At 35.4% G+C, this 21309-nt stretch overlaps 1 protein-coding gene across 1 annotated transcript in view; it reads left to right on the top strand.

The window, feature by feature from the left end:
• The first annotated feature begins 585 nt into the window (after positions 1-585).
• Positions 586-21309, top strand: part of mthfd1b (methylenetetrahydrofolate dehydrogenase (NADP+ dependent) 1b) — a 28735-nt gene continuing 8011 nt past the window's right edge. Inside the window, exons 1-17 of the mRNA XM_079632224.1 lie at positions 586-765; positions 5047-5131; positions 8175-8234; positions 8544-8597; positions 8678-8814; positions 8944-9044; positions 11689-11825; positions 12589-12700; positions 13283-13410; positions 13541-13638; positions 16115-16288; positions 16417-16553; positions 16787-16833; positions 16918-17025; positions 18229-18303; positions 19045-19147; positions 19317-19393. Coding sequence (XP_079488350.1) covers positions 728-765; positions 5047-5131; positions 8175-8234; positions 8544-8597; positions 8678-8814; positions 8944-9044; positions 11689-11825; positions 12589-12700; positions 13283-13410; positions 13541-13638; positions 16115-16288; positions 16417-16553; positions 16787-16833; positions 16918-17025; positions 18229-18303; positions 19045-19147; positions 19317-19393 — 1671 coding nt within the window. The 5' untranslated portion in view covers positions 586-727. The remainder of the gene's footprint in view (positions 766-5046; positions 5132-8174; positions 8235-8543; positions 8598-8677; positions 8815-8943; positions 9045-11688; positions 11826-12588; positions 12701-13282; positions 13411-13540; positions 13639-16114; positions 16289-16416; positions 16554-16786; positions 16834-16917; positions 17026-18228; positions 18304-19044; positions 19148-19316; positions 19394-21309) is intronic.

Here is a 21309-nt window from a genome sequence, read left to right as displayed (position 1 = left end):
ACACAGGCATAATCAAAAACTGATCTTATCATCACTTGGTAGATCAAATGTTGGTAGATCAAATGCCCCCCCCCCCCCTCTGAGTTGCCCTCTGAGTTGCCCTCTGAGTTGCCCTCTGAGTGTTAATGATCCTCCTACATCTCAAAATGCTTTCGAAACATAATCCTAGGTACTTGAAAACACTGACTCTTTCCAGTGGCCTTTCAAATGTCATATAACATAAGTTGTCACATATTTTACTATTGTAGTAGGCTACATAGCATGACTTGTTGACATCTTAATATTCTAATCAATAGACCTTCCTCCGCCTTTTTAATAGCTGTCTGAATTTTTGTTGTTGTTGCTTGGTTAACTAACTAACTAACTAACTAACTAACTAACTAACTAACTAACTAACTAACTAACTAACTAACTATTTATTTGTAACTAAATACATAAATAAATATTGTTCATTGAAAAATAATAGTAAAGAAAAAGTTCCATTCTTCTTTCAGCAGAAAAAAAAGAGGACAGTTGATTGGTGCAGACAGCTACACCTACATCATTGACGTATATTTACGCACTTGATGATATTCACAAAAGTAGGGGCGGATTCATTTCGTAACGCCAGACAGTCAGACACACACACAGAAGTAGAAGAAGAGTTCAACACGTGCTCTCAGTTAGCAGCGTAAACTGTACAACACACAACTTTGTCTCACTTTAAAGGAAAACTAGAAATCTTAGGATGCCAGCCCAAAACATCTGCGGAAAAGCGATCTCAGCGTAAGCTATTTTCTAACATTTTTCATGTTACGTTGATAAAGCTATACGTTACAATCATTTTTATGTTTTTTGTTCTAATGTACTTGTGTGAATCAGAAAGCAATAATATTTTAGAGAGAGTGCCTGTTTGTTTGTTTTTTCACACCGCTCAGATTCGTGATTGTTTTAATGGATTTGTGAATTGAACTCTGAACTCTTGAGAAATGCACTGTTGGTTATTTATTGATCGCTTTATCGATGATATTAAAGTCTGAATGAGTATTAAGTAAACCAGGACACACTCAAAAGGTGTAGGGATCTTATATTCCTTTTATGTATGGACAACAAACATCACATGATCTCCATCTGACCATCATTACTCTGAAAGAATGGCACAGTCAGTAATAATCAGCCACTTAGTTAACGTTAACTTGCAGTGCACACACGAATGTTTTTAAACTTAACAAAATGTTTCTTATTTATTAACCTTATGGCTAATTTTAATTTAGCCAACATTATATAATTGCTTCTGTCTTTGTAGAGTACTCTGTGGTGTATCCAATGTGTGTAACTAATTTACATTGGCCATTTTCTACTAGTTTTAACATGTAGGCTAATTTAAACAATTTGAACACTAAGTTGCAAAATGAAAATAAACATGTTTTTCTCAAACTGAAAAGTGAGCATTCAAGCTAAAAGCTTGCAGCCAAATTCAGATGTCATTGTCTTTAAAAAATTTAATATTGAGCAAGAATGAAAAAAAAAATTGTCTCCTTTCCTTACCCTGCTTGACAATGGAAAGCTAGTGATTCATAATTTGAGTTATCTGGTCTAATTTGATTAAAAATTACAGTTTTATGTAATTTGCCTTTGCATGGTCCAGAAACATAAAGAAGACGACCCAGCTTCAATGGGTGCTTCTCAAATGAAAAGGCATCATACACTAGTCGTTTTGAGTTTTCTAGGCTTAAGTCCTCCTCAACCTTGACTACGTCTACATCCGCCTTCATAATGTGATTGTCTAATGAGATTTAGGCATGTTAACACAATACTTTGAACAAATTCCGATTAAGCTCATAATCTTAACAACCATAGTCATTGTATAACGTGGTGTATACGATGCAGATTTGAATCACAAAAAAGTCAAGTCACCTTCATTTAATATAGCGCTTTTAACAATATAGATTGTATCAAAGCAGCTTTACAGTGATAATAGGAAATTAAAGTCAAAAACAGGCATGTAAACACTCTGACCGCATCTATTCCTCTCTGACCACAGTAGCATGTGCATTTTGGGGTGCTGAAGGAACTGAGTTCATGTTGACAACGTTGCACAACATAAATAAATATTGCAGTATATTGATGGTTGAAATCATTGAAATGGAGACTTTTTAGGCCACACACCAAAGAATCAGCAAACAAATCCTTGTGCACTGGAAAAACTTGGCTAGGCACTGAATGTGAGTTCATCATATGTTCTGTGCATTGGGCTGTGAACAATCAGAATAATGAAAATTGCTTGTAAACTGGAGTGAAAAAGTCTGCATGTGTCATGTTAACATCTTCCAGCATTTAGGTATTTACTCTTACATTATTGGTGCACGTGTAAACGTACAAGGTCATTAATTGCTAGAATGAGGTGGTCTACTCTAAAGGATTCTGGTAGATGCTCCCCAGGTCTCTCTAAAAGTCTGGCTACATCAGAAAGGTTTGTGCACAATTCCTTCACCCCCTTATTCAGCCTCTACGAAAATACTATTAGAAATTAATTTAGGAAAAATATTAACTGATTCTTTGTATTAACTGACTCTTTTAATGCAACAAGTTGTTACCTTTATTTTTATAGCGATTTATACAATATAAATAGTTTCAAAGCAGTTTCACAATAAATAACAGGAAAGTAACAGAAGTTAAAATTCTGCTGTAAAGCAGTCGTTGCAAGATAAGTGTCATTCAACACAATTCAGTTCAGTTTAATAACTATAAAATTAATTTATTGTGAAACAAGTTCAATTCAGCTATAAGCTGCTCTATTGAAGACAATATTGTCGTTATTCAGCTCGAGTCCGTTCAATGTTGATTCAATTCAATAATGGTCTCGGTGTTGCAAACTTCAGTTTTGAGAAAAGACAAAAAGATTTAGCTATAAAGCAGAAGACATGACTGACATTATTCAATTCAGTTCAGTTCAAGTTTTGTTCTCATCCGTGCTGGGTAGTAACTGATTACATATAATCTGGATTACGTAATCCGATACCAAAAATTAAGTACTTAATTAGATTATATTCCATTTTTACAATGCTTGTAATCAGACAACAGTTACTTTTTATTGATTACATGTCATTCTTACAATAGCAGTAAATTATTCATAATTCATTGATTCTCCCTACTACTTTTTTATTTTTTAAATGTTCCTATCTAAAACAGCCTATAGGCTACTGCTTATGTATGTTTGAATGTCTTCCAGGTTTGTGGAATTACACACACACACACACACAGAGAGAGAGAGATCATGTGCCTATCACACTGAAAACAGACATCACTAATCTAATATCTGGATCTGCAAAAGTCATGTTCCTTTTAAAGGGATAGTTTACCTTTTTTTTTCATCACTCACTCACTCTAAAGTTGTTCCAAACCTGTATGAGCTTCTTTCCTCTGATATTTTGAAGAATATTGGTAACCAGGCAGTTTACGGAAGCCATTGACTTCCATAGTATTTTTTCACTACTATGGAAGTCAATGGCTACCATCAATTGTTTGATTACCAACATTCTTTAATACATTCTTTCTCTTGTTCAACAGAACAAAGAAACTCATACAGGTTTGGAACAACTTGAGGGTAAGTAGTATTGTCAAAATGTTTGGGTGAACTTTACGTTTTTTTCTCACTCCTGACAAACACATTGATTATTATTTGATTATCGGAATCACTCAGTAACTAATTTAACCATTTATTACTGTCTTTGGAAGGCTGTTGCCTTTCAAACACTTTTAAATTACTATTACCCCTAAAATTACCCATGAGATTTTGAGTTAAAGGGGTCATGAACTGGATTATTGTATTATTTTATAAAGTGTCCTGGGGTGTTGGTATGATTTTTACATAAAAAAATTGTCATAATTTAGAAATAAAATTCTCTTTTTGAAGGTGCATGTCTGCTGTGAGACTTGTGAATGTAGGCGTTGATCTTCTTTCACGGCACTATGATGTCATAATTCCACACTTTTCAGATCCTGTCGTTTTCTGACCTTGGTTTCAATAAAAGCTGTTTTTGGAATAACTCGGAAGTTTTGAGTTTTGAAAACATTTAATACGTTTAGGAATAACAGTTAAAAATATGGCATGGAAATCAATTTAAGGGGGCAATGTCACAAATATGCTGATTTAAGTAAATTCATTCTGATATAAAACATTATATGCTTCAGAATAAATTGCATTTAAATAATTATCCTTTTATCTTTCCGGACAAGTACATTTTTTTTCCTCGAGCTAGTGAATGACCTTTTTACTTGTCTGAAGGGCAAGCACATTGCAAGGCTTAATGTCGAGCCCTGTGGGTCATTGGAGGGCATTAGAGGGATTGGAGTTTTTAAAATACACAAAATCAAGGGCATAAAGCAAAGGCTGCATTCAAATTGAGATGGACTTTGACATTATGCCATGGAAACCGACATATGCTTTCTTACTAGGATGCTTACAATTGAAAAGCAGCCTATATCGTGTGTGTGGGAGAATCACACAAGACCTAATGTGAAGCGTTTATTCGCTATATAGAAAATGGCAATACAATATGACAGAGTTATCAAATCAGTTGATATTACACTGGTTTTGGCCATCCTTCTCTTAGACTGTCTCACAAATGAATTAGGTTGAATAATAACTGTCAGCTCAGCTGTTAAATTTAAGTACCGTACACAATACCAATTCCAAATAACAAGCAATGCTTAATTTTGTTCAGTCTGTGGTGTAAAAAGGTCGCATTAGCAATTAAAGAAAAAACACTTGAGCAAAACATGGTGGTCAAAGTGTCTGAATAAGGTTTGGTCCCAAATTTTTATAAATTGTACTGGTAGTCCACTGGTAGTTGGGTGTAATGTCACAGTTTACTTTATTTTGCTGTCCTCACTTACATAAATTAACTATAGTGCCCTGCACCCACTAGTAAAAAAATATAAAATTATATCTTGTGTCTGAATAATTTTTGGTTTGACTGTATATCATAAGTGTGTGTATATGTGTAGCTTGCTTTGTTACGTAATGGCTTGCATAACTCATTTTGAATCCTTATGTTTCTCCAGTCAGGTCAGAGAGAGGTTGAAGGAAGAGGTGAAAGGCATGAGGATGACGCATCCCAATTTCAAACCCGGCCTTGTGGTGTTACAGGTTAGTGGTGACAAGTTTCCGATTTAAATGTTGTGTAGTATGTGTGACTTCAAAATATATATACTTTTTTCTCAAAAATACAAACATTTACACAAATGCTGCTCACATATTATTGTAGCAGAGTTTATACTGAATACAGTGCAATCAGACTTTTTATAAGTAATTCACTGTTACTGAAGTAAGCACAAATGTCAGAGCATGTCAAAACACCCCCAAAGCCCAGAAAACACTCAGACACCAGACGGTTAAGGCATGAAGATATTTTCACGGAGAAAACAAAACGTTTCAATGTGATAATAATTTTGTTTATCAAAGATGAGTTTTAAGGGATACAATTATTGACTGCAGGGGAAAATTATGGTAGTTGTTTTATTGTGCGCTTGAGCAATGGTTAAAGGAATAAGACCAACTTTCTTTTTTGAAGAGAGTGGTTTTGCTGTTTTATTTAGATTTTATTTAGTGTTTGATATTTTTTTCAAATTTATAGTCTTAGAAATCTTTGAATAAAAATAAGGTTTGCCCTATTGGCAATTAATTGTGCTTTGCCACTTTGTTGGTCTGATTTAATTATAAAAAAATTATTAACTTCCAGTCAGTCTGAAGTTGTTTAAACTGTCCTCTTATAATTGCTTATGTTAGAACTGGGATGGGCAGCATCCATGCCCATTCATGCCATGTTTTGGTGACGATTTATTGGATTTGACCAATATTCGCATTTTCAATACATAACAAGCAACGTATAGATAATATACAAAGCTTAAATTTCAGCTCGGGTATTGCACATCATTTTACTCATTCCCGCAGGTTTCGCACTTATAAGGTGGGAAATTCCTCCAAAAAATTAGTTTTTGGGTTTAATGAGCGAATCAATCCACACAGATTATCAGATCAAAACAAACCTTTATGTGAGACATAATTTCACAAACATCGAGAGAGTGCTTTACCTTGTACCTTTTTTTTGTAACCGGTATCATTTCCTCTCTCTATTTTAAAATGCGTACATTGCTTCACATCACCATTATCGTCTGTAGCCAGTTGCATGCTGCAATACAAGACTTTCGCTCGCGTTTCGAGACACAATTTTAACTTGCCTAATCGGGCCAGTGTTGCATAGATACTGAAGTTTATCATATGCACGACTTGTCAATTTAAACATTCAAGTGATTTTAATTTTTTTTGTCTTTAGATATAACAAAATAACATTCATACAAACAAACAAACAAACAAATAGGGAAGGTGGAGCAACAGACATATCAATAAATCAACAATCTGAAAGAAAATGGGAAGGGGAAACTACTATATATGGTCATCCTTTATATAAATCCAATGTGTAGGAAGAAATAAAATTGCCCTGCATCAATGGTACTAGGTTTAGCCTTGTTCATTTGTGCTGTTGTACATTCACAAGTCACTATTTTAAAGAGGCTATGAATGCAATATGTTTTTGCACACATGCGGAGTAAACCAGTTCTGTTTTATTGTCATCTTTGCAGCAGTAAAACCAGCAAACATCATTTTATTTAGTAAGGAATGTATACAGGAGTCAGAATCATCATTGAGAATACATATCTAATCCAGGTTTATGTCATCAATTTTTAATAAGGAGGACAAAATAAAGTTGACAACAATTGGACACTCCCAAACCATGTGAAGAAAAGTACCTGATGATACAGTTACAGATATGGTAGTTATAGGTCGATTGAAGTTTAATTTTGAACCTCTTGTAAGGAGTTATGTATGCTCTATGGATGACTTTGAAATGGATGAGACGATGAGGACGTTTTTAGAAGTTAAGATGAGATTAGATCACACCCTCTCCCAGTCGACAGATAAGTAAAAATCGTATAATTAACGATTCTAGATATATTTAATAGAAAAAGTCTTTGCAATGTTATCATTAAGTTTACTATATATTAAAGAGACATATGGCCGACCAGAGGATACTGCGATCCAAACCCACATAGGATGAGAGAAAATGGGGGATGCTCAGGGTAATCGGTCAACCTCTAGCACGCACATAAAGCCGCTTCTCAAAAAGCTTGCGAGTTGGACCTCCAAATTGACAAATTAAGCACTGGTAAAGGGATTTAGATGTGGATTTTCGTTTCGAACGCCCCTACAAAAGGCTTTCCCTTTCCAAAGTTCCCTGAAAGAAAGCAAAAACGCATGTATGTATTTGTATGTATCTGACACTCTCAGTTCAACAAGCTGATGACGTGAATCAAGTGTCAAATTGTGCAGTGCTGTGGGTCCAGGATTGAAAATCACTGGTCAAGATGTGTTTAATTAGAAGTGGAATAAAAATCTGAGACAGTGGTCCCCCAGGAGTTGCCTATCCTTTTCATCTAGCAGGAAACGTACATTACAGTACTAAGAAAACTACAGATATTTGCACTAGTCATAATTGTTTCATAATTGTTAAAGTTTTAGGCCCCACCCACTTTATATTAAGTGGCTTTAAGTACTATGTACTTACATTGAAATTAATAATTTGATACAATGGACTTATTGTGTACATACATGTTTTTACATTGTACTTATATTTTTAAAATACCTGCATGTAATTACAGCGGATATTAATGTAAATAACATTTGTAACTACACTATTGACCCGTCCCTTATACCTTAACCCACCCTTAAACTTAACCATACCACCACACCTGTCCCTAACCATACCCGTATCACATCTCAATAGCAGCAAAAATGTTTTACAATAAAACATGAACACAATAAGTACATTGTACTTATTTTTCGATGTAAGTACTTAGTACTTAAAGCCACTTAATATAAAGTGGGACCTATTTTTATATTGTTCATACTTATATTTCTACTGTCTTTTTTTTTCTTCTTCTTTTTTTCTTTTCGGAGCCTTGCAATGAAATTTCGCTCAACTGTATATTGTGAATGTGCAGTTGAATGACAATTAAGTCTAAGTCATTACTTAAGCTAAAAAATGACAAAAAAATATGCATAAATTCTCTTAAAGGTTTTTCAAGCTATATTTGGTATACTTATTTAAATGTCGATTGTTTGTCTGTTATAGGTGGGAGACAGAGAGGACTCAAACTTGTACATCAGCATGAAGCTGAAAGCTGCTGCTGAGGTAAAGCCTTTGCACATTTCAAGCACATAATTCAAGTTTCAACAGTTCCACTTGTATAATACTTATTTCATATGCAAAGATACAATGCAATCATAGCAATTGGCATTTACATTGAAGTCTTAAAGGAAACATAAACTGAATGTGCAAATGGCAGTGTTAATAACAGGGTAAAAAACAGCTTTTTATGGAATTAAACCTAATTATAAGTGGATTGTTTCTTCAGGGAACATTGTAAAATAATCAAATGAATTGTAGGAATGAAATATAGTTCAGGACCATTTTAATTACTATTACTGTCTTGATTTTTAGATCGGGATCAATGCTGTACATGTGAAACTTCCGCAGACTGCAACTGAAAACGAGGTAGGGCAGATCATCTGAAGGAGTGATTAACCATTGTTTCTGATTTTGTCATTTATGATTAACTGTTACACATTTTGAAGGTTATGCGCAGTGTAATTGAAGTCAATGAGAACTCCAAAGTTCATGGGCTCATAGTCCAGCTGCCCCTCGACTCCATCCACACTATTAATACAGAAAGGATTATCAATGCTGTGGCTCCAGAGAAAGATGTTGATGGGTATAGAAAATATAATTCTTTACCATTATGCCATTAAATTATATTTCTGATTTAATGTGACTTTCAACAAATTGTATTCTGCTCCATGAAATAATGAAAGCTGTTTTGATGTCTGTTTGCTTGCTTCAGTTTGACGAGTATAAATGCAGGGAAACTGGCACGTGGTGATCTTGGAGACTGTTTTATCCCATGTACTCCTAATGGATGTATGGAGCTCATCAAGCAAACGGGTGAGACGGACACCTTAGAGTAAAGCTTAGACTAAAGTGTTTCTTCAACAGCTCTCCTCACGAAATTAATTTCAAATACAAATTCGATAAGAACACAGTGGAAATTATTAGCAACACCAAACATAACAGGACGTACATACAATGTTTCGAATGTAATCTTGGTTCCCTGAGAAGGGGAAGAGACAATGCTTTTGGCTTGACGCTATGGGACAGCATCAGTGTGACTGGTGTCTGAAGCACGTGTGACAAACTTGCCAATTGATTGACTGACGACAGTCCATCGCGTCATAAGCGGAATTGCCTACAATAAAAAGGCACCTGCAATATGACTTGCATAGACTGTCTAGTGGCACTGCTTCCCTAAGTCAATATTCTCTAATAATAGAACGATGCCTGAGCTTCTATGCTCTTTAGCAAGGGAAGTCCCGGCCTTTGCAACCTTAAAATGGCCTGACAAGTGAAGCTTTCATTGACACCATTATATGAGAACTGAACTGAGCTGGACCTGGACAATGACATCACTGTTTTCTCCAGAGCAGCTATATAGATAAATAAACTAAATAACTTTTTTTTTTTACAACAGAAATTAACCATTACTGAACTTACTTAAGCTGGACTATGACACTATTTTCTTATAGCTCTGTTGTACAGCCTAAACATACTTGCATTATTTTCCCGTTATCACTGTAAAGCTGCTTTGAAACAATCTGTATTGTAAAAAAGCGCTTAAATAAATAAAGGTGACTTGACTTAAGAAATAGTAATATTTTCCTGACAATAATTATTTTTAGTACAAGGACCTTCTCAATGGCAATTATTTATTTTTTAAATATGCTATTACAATATCTCACTGTTTTGCTATAACTGTATAAATGAGTCTTAAAATATATAGATGCCTTTTTATGTACACACAGCTTTAAATTCTCTGACGACACTGCCATTCTTAGTCTGCTTCACCAGAACTCAGATCTATCACTGTATTTTTCAGAGGTTAAACAATTTGTTGGGTGGTGTGACAAGAACTATCTCACCATCAACATTAAAAAAACTGAGGAGATGGTGTTTGACCCTCGGTCGGTGGGGGATCATACTCCCTTGTCCATTCATAGAGAGGAGATCAAGCAGGTCACTTCACACAGGTATCTGGGTATCCACCTAGACAACCTCTTAAGCTGGAGTGACCATGCAGATTATGTATGTTCTCGTTTACAGCAAAGACTGTATTTTTTACGCAGACTAAGAGTGTTTGGTGTCAGCCAGAGCATCGTGTTTTTATTTTATCAGGCAGTGATGGAGAGTATTATCAGGTATGGAATGACGGCGTGGTTCGGCAATCTCTCCACACAGTCCAAGTCAAAGTTGCAGCGCCTGGTACAGACTGCTATGAAGGTGATGGGGAGGACTGGAAAGCTCTCCCTTCAGTCCATCTACGAGCGGTCTGTACTTAGGCAGGCGCGGAGAGTATTGTTGGACCCGTCTCACATCCTCCATATCCATATGAGCTCTTGCCTTCTGGCAGAAGATACAGAATCCCTAAAACTAAATTGAACCGTTTTAAATACTCCTTTGTACCAGTTTCCATCAAAATTTTAAATCAAAATTTTTAAATAGATTTATACGATCTGTAATAGATAGGCCTGAGAAGTGTGCAATAACTTGGTGTTCAGTATTTATAACGTGTGTTTTTTTTGTTTGTTTCTTGTCTGTAATGGCAGTTGCTTCTATGCACTACGCACTTTGGAGTCCATGACAAATTTCCCCTAGGGGACAATAAAGTATATTCTATATTCTATTCTATTTATCTGTCAAAGTTTTGTTTATTGTTCAGACTTTTGGTAAATTTGTCAAAATTCTCAAAAACTTTAATATCCCAGTCTGAGGTGCTGTGAGAAAGCGCACTTATAAAAACATAAATGCATTTTTCATAAACGTATAGTTGCACAGAGGTTAAAAGAGGATTATTCCTTTAGAGATTCTGTCTATACAGTTTTGTGTCTGTACAGCTTTTGTGTCAAAATCGGTCCAAACTCGTGTGATTTTCTTTCTTCTGCAGAACACAAAAGGAGATACTTGAAGTATGCTACAACTGTTTTTGTCCATACAATGAAACTTAATGGGGTCAAACAGTTCCAGAAAGGACATAGAGGTAGAGTAAAAGTAATCCATTAATCCTCAATCCGACTCATGTACACAAAATCCAAATCAAATGTGGCAACCTGTCAAAAATATCAAACCCGTTTGCCACCCGTGTCATGATTTGGCCTTTGTGTATATGAGTTAGTCAATGATTTAAATTTACTTGAGAGTGAATAACCACTTAAAATTTGTTCCTAAAAAATTATCATATTGCTTCAGAAGACTTTGATTGGAGTTCAATGGATTATGGACTGGATTTTTGGATATTAGGATTTTAGGATAAGTCCTTATTAGAGGCCATTGAGTTTCATTGTCTGGAAAAAAAATAGTCTTTCTCCAAATATCTCCTTCTGTGTTCCACAGAAGTGGTTGACATGAAGGTGAGTAAATGCTGACATAATTTTTGGTTGAACCATTCATCTACCTTAAATGAACTTTATTATAACAGTGTACATATTTTAAATGGTGATTATTCATGATTTGCGTTTCCTTAATGTCTTGTGTTTAGGTGTGTCTGTGGCAGGAAAAAGAGCTGTGGTAATTGGGCGCAGTAAGATTGTTGGTGCACCAATGCACGACCTTCTCCTGTGGAGTCATGCCACTGTAACAACCTGTCATTCAAAGACTGCAGACTTGGCCTCTGAGGTAAAGAGCTCTGGAGCTTTATTTACACTTTGTTTTTTTGCTATATTATATTCTAATATAGTAAAATGATATTAGCTAATCAAAATCTGTGCGCACACTATTCACATTTTAGAATACTAAAATATCAAAACTATGAAATAAAACATGCAAAAAAGTATTTTAGAAAGAGCCTGGAAATTTCATGGAAATTCTTTTGTCTGCATCAAGTCGCTTATGTGGCATTTGAAACTTAATTTTTATGAGGCTTGCATTAGTCTGGTTATGAATATGGCAACAGATTAATTAAAGAGAAGCTGAAAATGCTGCGAACCCTATTGTTTTTTCCCCAGGAATATTAGGGGTTTAACCGTAAAGCTGTAGAAACTTTGTACTTGTTTCTTCCTCTTCCAGCTATGTTTGTATGAAACGAGAGAGTATCCAGGACACTGGATGGCATAATTAAATAACTGTACACAAAATATTTACAGTTTTACAGAGTTTTCATATTTTATTAACTCCTCAAATGCAAAACTTTTACGGAAAAAACCCCGTTCCACTTCAGAAACTCTGACCCTGTGTTATCGGTTTTCAGCGGTTGTTATCTGGGAATAACACACCGCTGGATGGCACAGAATCAAGTATTCCACAGAGCCGTGTAATATTATATAATAGCATTTCTATTCTAATAGACACTTGTTAACTGTTGTACATTTTCTCCGGGTTTCCAAACTGCTTGAATCATCATAATAATTGTTGTTTGTGCACCGTTTGGTTTTTGTTGTAGGTGGGAAAGGCAGACATCCTGGTGACTGGGATTGGTAAACCAGAGATGGTTCGTGGAGAGTGGCTGAAGAAGGGTGCTTTGGTCATTGACTGCGGTATTAACACCATCACAGGTGTGTACAGTCAGTATGTGTAACAGATGCAGTTTTTGGTAGGAGTCTACTATGTTTTCAGTTTAATTTACAAATATGTAATTTTTTTGGTTAGATGTTTTTCTGCATTTCCTGTAGTTGTTTAAATGGTCTCAATGAATGAATTAGTGATGTCAAATTTTTCAGGAATATTTTAAATTGATGATCAATTATATATATATATATATATATATATACATATTTTGCATGCGCCAAAATAAAACAACAACTTTGGTGCAACATAAAACAAGTGTGCTGCATGGATGTTGCTTTCCTATAATCTTTTTTTTATAAATGAAGAAAATGAAACAAATGTACACTATGTTGAAAGATACTGTAAAACTATTTTTTTTGTGCAAAAAATGCCTGAAAGTTGTTTAAAATCTTTAGAGGGCATTTTCTCTAAAACATGCTTTTTATGTGGTTTTTCTTCTTTAGTATTATTACTTTTCCAAGCACCGAAATGATTGTGAGGATTGTCTGAAATGTGCTCTAGAGTTTAGGAGAACTTGTGAAATCCATGGTTCAAAAATTAGTCACTTAGTCACTTACATTTTATCTCAGACACCAGCAGACCAAGTGGAAAGAGACTTGTTGGAGACGTTCACTATGATTCAGCCAAAGATCAGGCTGCGTTTATTACGCCTGTGCCTGGAGGAGTCGGCCCAATGACTGTAGCCATGCTCATGCAGGTACATTATTCCTGGAGATCACATCTGTTACGATTGTGTGTGTTTTTGTGTTTTTGTGACAAAGTGAAGTAGCATGTATTTACGGTACTATGGTTATTAGAAAATTCAATGTTTGCTTTTAATTTCACAGAACACAGTTCTGAGTGCCAAGCATTTCCTTCAAGCACAAGAACCTGGGAAGTGGAATATAAACTACACCAAACTCAACCTGCAAAGACCAGTTCCAAGGTGAGATTGTGTATGCAAAAAGCAAGAGTGATAAGAGTGAATATTAAAGGGTTAGTTCACCCAAAAATGGCTATGTTTGGCTAAAAGAAGAAAGTCAGAGTTATATAAAAAAATATCCTGGCTCTTTCAAGCTTTATAATGGGATTGAATAGAACCTGAGCTCCAAAAAGTGCATCCATCCATCATAAAAGTAACCGGTAACACTTTACAATAAGGTTCAGTAGTTAACTACCTTAGTTAACATGAACTAAGAATGAACAATACTTCTTTTTTTTCTTCTTACTTATTAATCTTAGTTAATATTCATTTCATCATTTACTAATACGTTATTAAAATCAAAGGTTGTATTTGTTAACATTAGTTAATGCACTGTGAACTAACATGAGCAAATAATATTAACAAACATTAATAAATACTGTAACAAATGAATTGCTCATTGTTAGTTAATGTTAGTTAATACATAAGCTAATGTTAACTAATGAACCGTATTGTAAAGTGTTACCAACTAATCCATACGGCTCCAGGGTGTTAATAAAGGCCTTTTAAAGTGAAGAGATGCGTTTTTGTAAAAAAATAAACATCCCATATTTAAAGGGCACCTATTATGACATTTAAAATGTTCCTAATGTTGTTTTGGGAGTCCCCAACAACAGTTTTACATGCATGCAATGACAAAAAACACTTTTGTTGTCGTATAATATGCATTTATTTTTACTTGATTTGCTCACCGACTCCCAAATGATTCGTTCAACGACTCATTTTTCCAAACCCCTCCTTTGCGCGACGCTAATCTGCGTTGATTGGTCAGATGACCCAGCAGTGTTTACAGAGATAATACTTATTGTTTAACACGGAGTACAATGATGCTTTTATCAATTAAATTGTGTTATAATAATGATTATAGTCCACTGCTTTGTAGTTTGTAGTAAAAAACTAACAATAAGATGAAGAATTTAATGTAATGTTAGCGAGCATAGCCCAGAGTTCATATTGTAAAAGCACAATCAGTCTTTGTTTGCATTAGCCCGATGCATAAACATAACGTTTAAAAAATAAAAATAAAATGCCGTTACGTTACTACGAGGTATTACTCTATTCTTTAAGACAACTCCGAAAACAACGACAAACACTTCACATATCTCAATACAATTGTCATTGAAGACCTAGAAGCTAAACGGTGCTTACACAACATACAAAATAATTATTAAGCATGCTACATAAAACATAAAAGCAACACTTATTAATAACACTTACAGGTTGTGATACGGAGGAGGAAGCTGATGCAAGTACACTTGGAACTGAATCTTCCTTCAATATCAGCCGGCTCGCGAATCCAAGTTTGATTGCATTTAAGTTGGTAAAGCAATCGTCTTCAAAATGGCGCGAACAAAGCATAAGGCTCGGACTATACTTCTGTGGTATAGTTATATGAATTGTAGCCACTTAGTCTTCAAATGCTCCTCCTTGGGCAGATGAAAAAAGTTGGCTTTTGAGTCGCACTTCAGAACACAGCGTCTCGTCGCCATGATGTTTTCCCTGCTGGCCTTGGAGCGCAATAAGTGGGCGTATCGTATTCAAATAACTTGACAAGTTGACGTCATCTAGTCAGAGAAAAAGCTTCGGTCTTCTAACGATTCATAAAAATGACTCCGAGTCGACTCTTACTTTTGAAAGAAAATAACTTTATATATGGTGCACTTTCATATTTCAAACTTTGCAGGATGTTTTTGTTCACTTAGATCTATGTTACACACTACATGAAAGGTAAATTTCAAAATTCCATAATAGGTGCCCTTTAAAACTTTTCTAAATTAAAATCATTGTCTTATGTCGTTTTAGATTCTCGTTTATAATTTGTGTCCGGTGTTTTGTTTTGCTCTGTCTATCCTACGCGCTTCCGAGTTCGTCAATTCGTCATACGTCAGGTCAGAGGTCACTCTTCTGCCGGATCTAGACTCGCCTACTGCCGTTACCGGAAGCCAGTGATTCTAGTTCATGAAGTTATAAATATGAATATTTGTCTTACAAAAACGCATCTCCTTGCTCCAGAAGGCCTTTATTAACCCCCTGGAGCGTATAGATTACTCTTATGATGGATGGATGCACTTTTTGTGCTTCTAAATCTAAGGTACCATTTACTCTCATTATAAAGCTTGGATGAGCCAGGATATTTTTGAATAACTCTGATTGTGTTTGGCTGAAAGAAGAAAGTCATATACAATTAGGATGGCTTGAGGTTGAGTAAATTATGGGTGAATATTTTTATAATTTTCATTTTTGGGTGAACTTACCCTTTTATTAGAGATTGACTTTTATAGGAATGGTTGAAAAAATATGGACTACTGTTATGATGCATGCATTTATTTGGGGGCGGGTTTTAATATGAACGATTTCTTGAAGTAAATGGTTGTTCCAATATATTTTACTTTTTGTTCTTGTAATTTTAATAGCAATTTTGTTTATTTTCATTATGCAGTGACGTTGCCATCTCTCGCTCCTGTGTACCTAAACCCATTGAGTGTCTTGCTAAGGAAATTGGTCTTTTTTCGGATGAGGTTGAGCTTTATGGCAGGACCAAGGCCAAAGTCCAACTGAAAACAATTGATCGACTGCAGGCTCAACCGGATGGCAAATATGTGGTTGTTACTGGGTAATCTTTTTCTCTGTCTCTGTCAAGTGTTATTCTAAGAGATGAAAATCAAATTCATGTTTTATTGGCATGTATTGGATTGGAGATTTTGATACTTGTGCAAGAAAGTAACATTTTGTTTAATGTAGAATCACTCCAACTCCTCTTGGTGAAGGAAAGAGCACAACTACAATAGGGTTGGTTCAAGCACTCGGGGCTCATCTCAAACTTAATGCGTTTGCAGCTGTGCGCCAACCATCACAAGGCCCAACGTTTGGCATCAAAGGTAAGTTATGCTGATAAGACATACTCGTATACCAATGGTTACCACTGAGGTTGTTGAAGTTTGGTTAAAAACAATGTACCAAGTGTTGTTTGCCAAGCATTTGATGTATAGTACGTACCACATGCCAAAGCCAATGAATTTCCTGTGCAATCATGATGATTTTTTGTCAGTTTGCATAGAAGTGAGAGCAACTATGGAAAATGAAATGTCTACCTCAATTCTCATGTCTGTAGGTGGTGCTGCTGGTGGGGGCTACTCTCAAGTTATTCCCATGGAAGAGGTATTTTTTTCTTTTTTTGTCAGCTGCTTGATTGATTAATAAAGATGTATAAAATCATGTTCAGTGATGGTATTTTCTTCTTAGTTCAATCTTCATCTGACTGGTGACATTCATGCAATCACAGCAGCCAATAACCTGGTAGCTGCTGCAATTGATGCTCGTATCTTTCATGAAGCCACCCAGTCTGATAAGGTCTGTCTTCTTTCATTTATTTGATCACGGAAATCACATTCTGGTGTGATTGTTGGAAAATGATTAGTGCTGTCAGTTGATTCAAATGTTTTAATCTAATTAATTACTAATACATTTTTTGTCTAATTTTCCAGTTAAATTATCTAAAAATAGTTGAAACCGGAGACATTTACTTCAGAAACAACACCACATATGATATTTGGTTTTCAGAGAATGTCTTTAATTTGAGTGTATTTTGTCTTCCTGCACTGGCAAAACAAGTAAAAAAACTAATGAAAAAATCTGCGAGTGATTATAAGACAAAGTTTATGATAGAATATATGAAACAATGCAGTGTTACTTCTTTAATAAATGTACCTCAAGAATTTTTGGAAATTTACAAATATTATTATTTTAATCTTTTTTTTTTTTTGCTGTTTTTTCTTTTTTCTTTTAATGACTCTGAATTGAAATTCATTATAAATTAAAAAAGATTGAAATGCTCCAATGATTTCATCTAGACATACCCACTATTATGACTTTTTATTGAGTAAATAAAAATGACTGTTGTTCAAACAGTATCTTACTGTAACCTACATGCATAACCCCTGAAGAGTTTATCTGTGGATAGCTAATTTTAGTAACTCAGCTATCATGTATGGTATGTACTTTTTAGTGCAATAGCAGCATTGATTTATTTTAGGCCTATGTAATTGGAGTTTAGTTCTGTAACCTGGTTATGACGAAGCAAAGAAAAATTTAAAGAACTAAAATCATGGACAAATGACAATTGTGAGTGAGTCTCAAAACTGGTAAAAAAATATATATAATAATTTGAAAGGTCAAAAGTTGTCACATGAATAATTCCATTGATTTACACGTAATCTCTTGCTTCTCTCCTCGCTGAAGTATCTCGCCCAGTCAGTATTCATAGAAGTGCATTAAAAGTTTATTCCCCTTTTTGGCCTATTATCAGACTCACAACAGTGCAAAAGACTGTGGCAAAATTATTTATCTCCATGATTCCTTATCACAGACGGTGTTCTAAGCAGAGCTCTTGTATTGCTTTTATACAAAATAGGGATCATGGCTGTGTCCTTAAATGTTGACCTTTAATGTGGGGAACAGTGAGGATGTGCTAAGATGAATAAAAAACTGAGAAGATATGCATTTTAAGTGTGCTGTCCAAATCAACTGCTAAATATTATTCTATCTCTACACTAGGCTCTCTTTAATCGCTTGGTACCCTTGAATGAAGGTCAGAGGAAGTTTGCCCCAGTTCAGATCAACAGACTTGAAGTAAGAAGTGTGTGTGTATCTGTGTGTGTATCTGTGTGTGTATCTGTGTGTGTATCTGTGTGTGTATCTGTGTGTGTAACTGTGTGTGTGTTCTCATATCCCTTTCTCTAAGAGTGTGTTCACACTTGGAAAGTTTGATTGGATTTAAAACACCTGGTGCGATTGCTCTGTTAGTGCGGTTCATTTGACGCTGCCATCCGAACCCTGAAAAGATGGGTGTCTGTACGCTTTGAAATGAACTCTACTAAAATATGAACGCAACACAGACCGAAGACATGTATACTAACCAAAACAGGACATGATGTCACAAGATGCAACCCTAAAAAGGACCGAATGCTCAAGCATACCTGTTTTTTCTCATCATAGTCGCGATGTTGCCCATTACAATTCGTCACAGGCATCAGAACCGCGTCTTCTCGCTGCAGATCTTCTTTTGTGTGTGACTGCCGCCGTTTTGACTCCTTTACACATTTTATAAGATCTTTACGACCCGTCACCTCAATCATATATACGCACATACAGTCAGCGCATTTAGCCCAGCACACAGCAATGTTTTGGATGTCCGCTGCAATATATACGTCATAAAAGCGAACCAGGACAAAATTGGTCTATACCAAAAGAACCACGAGAACCGAACTACAAGTGTGAACACACCCTAAAACTAATCTTTACATTACATTTACTCATATAAACTGTCATGCTTTCTGTAATTTAGTATATTTGATGTTCTTGTACCCATAGAAACTAGGCATAAAGAAAACCGACCCCAGCACATTAACAGAGGAGGAAATCACACGCTTCGCCAGGCTGGACATGGACCCTGAGTCCATCACATGGCAGCGAGGTGCGATAGTTGTTTCTGTTTTTCTTACAATTTATGCTAAGGAGATGAATAAGCTAAAATGAATATCAAACTGAATCTATAAAACTAGAACATTTTTGCTATTGCTATTGGATTTGATGGTATATACACATTTAGGTGAAATGTAAATCTTTTTTGGATTTTATCACAGTGCTGGACACAAATGATCGTTTTCTGAGAAAAATCACCATTGGCCAGTCTCCAACTGAGAAGGGCTTTACCAGAACTGTGAGTCAAGTCATCTTCATTTATATAGCGCTTTTAACAATGTAGATTGTTTCAAAGCTGCTTTACAGTGATAAACGTATAATTTAAGGTAAAAGATTGTTTTGGCTTTATAGCGGTTCTTGAATAATGTTATTTTCCAGCTAAAGTTAGTTTTGATTGATTCACTTCCGTCGAAAGGATAATTTGGTTATTAAATTAGAGGCCGCTAAGACGACACCGTTCTCTCTAAACAGACTTTAAACGCGAACCTGTGAGAAACGCTGATGGCGCTCACGTGCGCATCAAGAATTAATTCTATAGTTATGTGTGTTTGGTTTGAATATATGTGCGCATGTTTGTAATTCCCTACAAACCAAGCCTAAACAAACTACCGGTACTTGTCCTGCCTATTGATACAGAATTTTATTTTATTTTATCACTACGGGGTTGATACGTGAATTTTCACAATGCTTTATCTGTATAGTGATAAAGGGATCCTCCATCGGGAGAGGCTAGTTGGCACTTCAGCAACAAATTGCTGAGCACTTGAGCATCACACATATTACCTAATGCTTTATACACTGATGAACACAAGCATGCACAGGTATGATCAAACATTGTTTGACCAGCCACTTCACTGTCCACAGCCTACATCACTTCAGTTCAGTCAGGACCACTTGGAGAATGACATTTATTGACATCTTTGGATTTGGAGATAGGCTTAGACTCCAAGGTGCTCGACCTGCCATATAGACAGCTTGAGATGCATCCTTGAGACACAAAACCCCCAAACCTTATAACCTCATGTTTTTTTTAGCATATGTTACATAAAGAGATACAATGATTACGTACATAGTTATTATACAGAATCCACTGCTCTGTTATGAAGATGCTAGGAGGTGAAGGGGTGGAGGTGGGTGTAAATTCTGAAACAAAATATTTAATGATTTTTTAGAATTCAATAATTATCTTAACACATTAAATTCTAAATTAAATAAATAGTGTTGACTTCACTTGATTTGTATGGTCTCTTTAACACATTCTGTTGACTATGTAACATTGCACCTACATCTCTACTAACTCTCATTAGATTGTTAGTAGAGTATTAGTAGACTGTTAGAATAAGTTGACATGTTGCAAAGTTACTTCTAGTCAGAAGAATGTCTGTTGGAGGACCATCACAATAAATAGTTAGCCGATATTAAGCAGACAGTGTACTAATACTGTAATGAGAGTTAGTTGACACATAGGTTCATGACAGAAACCTTGTCAGCTATAACTGCATCCATTACAGCATACATCATTCTTTATCCTTAGAGTAAAACATTCTAGACAAACATTCACAATTGAACACTACTAATACTAATTTTCATGAACGCCACAAAACTCTCCAGACAATGGTTTTCACTTTGGTAAACCAATCTCCCCCAGCGGCTGCAGTGGCAACATGGTTTACAGAACAATGCATCTGTGGCAATATTGTATTTAAGCCAAAGGAACACATTTTAGCATTGTACAGAAAAAGCTGGCCGAACCTTTTCTTTGTTAATTTTTCTACATCAGTTAATCAAGAATGCCAGAAGAACACTGAACACCGATATAATAAGGGTGTGTGGCTTTAGTTGCAAACTATACCACTGCATAAATCTAACCAATAATACACAGTAGCACAGCTATTGATTTGCTTATAGGTTCCAAAAACCTAAAAAGGACCTCAATCAATGCAAATGCGGAAATAATTTGGCAACTCTTGTATAGTTATGTATGTCAATGTTGATTCATTTAATATTGACTTTCACAAAGTGTATTTCAAACTAAATTCTTGTTTTTTTTGGATGATGTTGAAAGTAGCGGCTTTGGTAGCAATCGGATACTGAAAATGTAAAAATGTCTCCCATGTCTTTCTGCAGTAGTGGGTTCCAGTGTTACCATGTCTG

The sequence above is a fragment of the Phoxinus phoxinus genome (assembly GCF_949152265.1).
Source record: "Phoxinus phoxinus genome assembly, chromosome: 13".
NCBI lineage: Eukaryota > Metazoa > Chordata > Actinopteri > Cypriniformes > Leuciscidae > Phoxinus > Phoxinus phoxinus.
This window is presented reverse-complemented; position numbering and strand designations above follow the sequence as displayed.